At 48.3% G+C, this 3,864-nt stretch overlaps 1 protein-coding gene across 1 annotated transcript; it reads right to left on the bottom strand.

The window, feature by feature from the left end:
* Nucleotides 1-2,874: 2,874 nt before the first annotated feature.
* On the bottom strand, nucleotides 2,875-3,504 carry LOC147967222 (uncharacterized). The gene is made up of 2 exons (XM_087531072.1): nucleotides 3,250-3,504; nucleotides 2,875-3,183 (listed from the first exon to the last, which is right to left on the bottom strand). Exons 1-2 carry the CDS (start codon nucleotides 3,502-3,504, stop codon nucleotides 2,875-2,877), a joined length of 564 nt encoding a protein of 187 aa, XP_087387198.1.
* Nucleotides 3,505-3,864: the final 360 nt, after the last annotated feature.

Genomic DNA, 3,864 nt, shown 5'->3' with positions numbered 1-3,864 from the left:
TTAGAGATCACAAAGTGTCTTTTAGTATAAATTCCATCAAAGACTACACTGCTATACTCATTGCATCACTTATCTGAACAAACCATTAAATATTTGGTGTGAAAACATTTACTTTTTGGAAGAAGATGTTTCTATACAACCACCCCTACAGAGAAATTTTGTGCCAGGAAGGCAAATTGACAGTTTGAAGCAAGTTCACACTTAAGATGATAATGAAACTTAAACGTACATGACTGCCCATGAAACAGTTCCTCACCCCTCTTCTAACCCATTCAGACAAGTTGTACTAAATCATAATATAGCAACAACAGCAACGGAGCATCATTCAGCAGAAGCAACACACATACTGAGGGCGGCGGCTCAGTTCACATCTTGAGGGGAATACTCTGATTATTGAGCCCCTTCCGCCAGTTTGCATGTGACAAAATTCAGTGGAAATTTCCTTTATGTTTTAAAGCCTTGACTGAATTCTCATGCAGCTCCACATTCAAATCTAGACCCAACAATGCTACCCACATATTGTGTACACCGGATTCATAATGGTGGGCGATTTCAAATCCATCGAGGACATGAGATCGCCAAGATCCAGAGGCTGATGTAGATGGCAGTTGGCAGAGAGAAGCAAGAGATGAGGGAGGGAGGGAAAGGAAGAGATGAGGAATAGGGCGAGGTACCTGGGCCGTCGCGTGCACGAAGGAGTCAGTGGCCGCCGCCGGCATCCCTACAATGGTGGCTACCAAGAGGCGAAGGAGTCGCGGGAAACAGCCGGAGGAAGAGGAAGGGGCGGCGAGGATGACGACAGGGTGCGGCGTGGAGCCGCACAGGTGGGAGTAGGGAGGGCATGGAGCGTTGCGGCCTGCGGTGGTGCGTGCCTCGCCGTGGAGCGTTGCAGGCGGCGCAGTCAGCGACGATGCGACGTTCTGTCAGGGGTTGTGGGTAAGGCACGCAGCAGGAAAGGCGAGGACCGGCGGGGAAGGCGGCGACCATCGGGAAGGCAAGGGTGAGTGCAACGAGCGGAGAAGAAAGCGGGGGCGGAGCGGCAAGAGGCAGGGCTGGTCGAGGAGCCCATGTGCTGCGGCGGCGAAGGAACCCTAGCATCCCCAAGGGCTATTGGGGAGAGGAGTGGTTTGTAAGGCGAATAGTTGTCTTTTGAGGGAAATAAAACCAGCGTCAAGGGATGGTGAGGGGAGTGGACAAAAGAAAACCGGACGAAAGTGGTGGGACGAAAAAAGTCATGCACGCAATCCTACCAGTTGCTTCATTAGGAGTAGAGACTATATGAACATGGGCCGGCCTTGTTTCTTCTAAAAAAGAAATCTAAAACACAATTTCATGTTGAAAAACCGAAACCTTTTTCCTTCAAAAGTAACCTTAGATTCTTTCCCTGAAGCTCTCCGCCCTCCGGCTCTTTATTGAATTGGTGAAGGCATTTCCGACTGCGAAATGTGAGTCGGAAAGCCAGGGATTACATCATAGTTTACAAAATTATCAATATTTAGTGCTTCCCTAGCAGTGTAATGAGCTGCCTCATTTGCACGACGATGAACAAAATGAGTCATGAATCCCTAGAACGTGCTTACGACTTCCTTGATCTCACATAAAATATGGAATCCCGCTGATTTCACCCACATGACCTCCCATAATTTCTGTACTTCATGACAACCAGTCTCTAGGCGTAGAAGTTGAAGACCTCTCTCACGAGCAAACTTCACCGCATCTCGGCAAGTAGGTATATCATCAGTGCGACCCAGGAGGCTCCATTTATCATCCACCACACTGTCATCTTCCTTGACATGCACCGGAAACCCCAGTGCTTAGTGCTCGTACAATCTTCTCAATTACTCCACAAATGTTATTTTGAATCAGTTAATGCGGGGTGGGGTGAGGGCCATCCCCACATGTATATTGATCTCAATTAAAAAGAAAATTAAGCCAATTTATGTGGGAAACCGGGTCAAAAGTGATGTTCCAATTTATGTGGGGATCCGGATAAAAAAACCTTAACAGCCCGAGGGGCAATACATCTTGCTGAAGCAAGAACACAGAAAATACAAAAAGTTGCATACATAAATGCAACACCACCCGATGTAATGTCGTAAACCCACACGTGGCAACACAAAAAAAAGAGGGCGGGGGCATCGAAGCAACACATGGTTGGTAGTTACTGATGGTGTCACCCCTCTGCGGCCGAATTTAGTGTTTTGACCCTTTTTGCATATAAATTCGGGATCTGACCCCCGGGTGGAAAAATTTCGGGATCTGATCCTTTTACCTACCGCCAGGGGGTGTGGCGGTAAGGTTGCACGTACTACTGCCACACCACCTGGCGGTAGGTACCTGGACGGCCACTGACGGCCGTCAGCCACTGCTGATGTGGACAATGGGCCTACCGCCACTATCCATGGCGGTACGATACAGAGGCCTACCGCCAGCACTCCTGGCGGTAGGGTCAACCCTACCGCCAAGAAAATGGCAAAATTGGATACAGAAAGTATTTGGCTCAACCCTACCGCCAGGAGAATGGCAAAATTGGGTACAGAAAGTATTTGGCACCCTACCTCCAGTGGGGGCGGCGGTAGGCTAGCCTACCCTGCCGCCTGGGGGTGTGGCGGTAGGGTAAAAAACAGAGCAATTCCCCTGTTTTTCAGGGGGTGTAACACTTTGCACAACAATTCATCACAAAATTTCATCACAGTAACAAAGGAATTGCAGACAAACTTTAGTTCTCATGACAAATTCATTACAAATGTCAAATTCATTCACGATAAGTTCACGACACATGGCTTCCTGCCTTAGTACTACATAGTTCATGATAAATGATAAATGTGGCATGGCTTCATCTGGTTACATGACGAGTCCACCGAAGCGAAGGCCTTACTGACTCATACGGGGCCATTTCCCCTTCTTGTCACGTGCCTCATCCTCCTCTTGTGCCTCGCGAGCCTTTGCAAGCTTTCTTGCCCTCTCCTCCTCATGAGCAAGCTTCGCTTGGCCTGCCCTCTCCTCCTCGCGTTTCTTCCGCTCCATCCTCTCCTTCTGACGACGCTCTTCCTCCAAGCCTCTTCGAAACGATTCTTCGAACAGCCGCTGGCGCCTAAGACAATCTTGATATTGGTCAATTTGGACATCTTCTGGCACTTCATGATCTATCCACGTGAAGTACTTGCATAGAGGAGGCGGTGACTGCATACAAAATTTTTGTTAGTGTTGACACACATTTGAGAGTAACATGTTACTTCTCTAGCATACCGGTGGTTGGTCATATGCGTTAGTTGGAAGCGCACGATCATAAGCATAGTTGGGGCATACAAAATATCTCCTCCCTTCCGTCCATGACTTCTTTCGGTCGGTGGACACCTTCACCTTGCAAACATCTCCACACCAACATGGCAAAATCTTCACATCTTTCTCCTTCACCTTGTCCAAAGATGCGTTCTGCCACTTGTTCGGCATGTCTTCTTGGTTAGCACACGGTGGCCTCGTCATGGAACCGGATGAAGCCATGCCTACAACAATTAAAGATGTTAAGTCAAAATATGAAGCCATGCCTAATGTAAAGAGACAAATATATCAACACATTGACATGTATAGAGACAAATATATCAACACATTGATATGTATGGAGACAAGTAGTACCATTCACATTATTTCAACCATCTGGATTTAGCAACACGTCGATAGGCCTTCCCCTATCAACCCGACGTGTCGTAGAACCACCGAATCCACGGACCCCTCTGAGAATTGTCCTTCCTCCACGGCCACGGCCCCCTCTAAGAATTGTCCTTCCTCCACTGCCCTCTCTAAGAATTGTCCTTCCTCCACGGCCCACTCTAAGAATTGTCCTTCCTCCACGTCCACGGCCCC

This window comes from Triticum urartu, chromosome 6A (assembly GCF_056163025.1).
Source record: "Triticum urartu cultivar PI428250 chromosome 6A, HENAU_Tu73, whole genome shotgun sequence".
In the NCBI taxonomy this organism is placed as follows: Eukaryota; Viridiplantae; Streptophyta; class Magnoliopsida; order Poales; family Poaceae; genus Triticum; species Triticum urartu.
This window is presented reverse-complemented; position numbering and strand designations above follow the sequence as displayed.

Excerpts from the sequence above, each read along its gene's own strand:
- LOC147967222 (XM_087531072.1), bottom strand. The coding sequence starts at position 3,504 with ATGGCTTCATCCGGTTCCATGACGAGGCCACCGTGTGCTAACCAAGAA. Across the intron at positions 3,184-3,249 it reads ACGCATATGACCAACCACCG|TCACCGCCTCCTCTATGCAA; the intron begins GTATGCTAGAGA and ends TTTTGTATGCAG.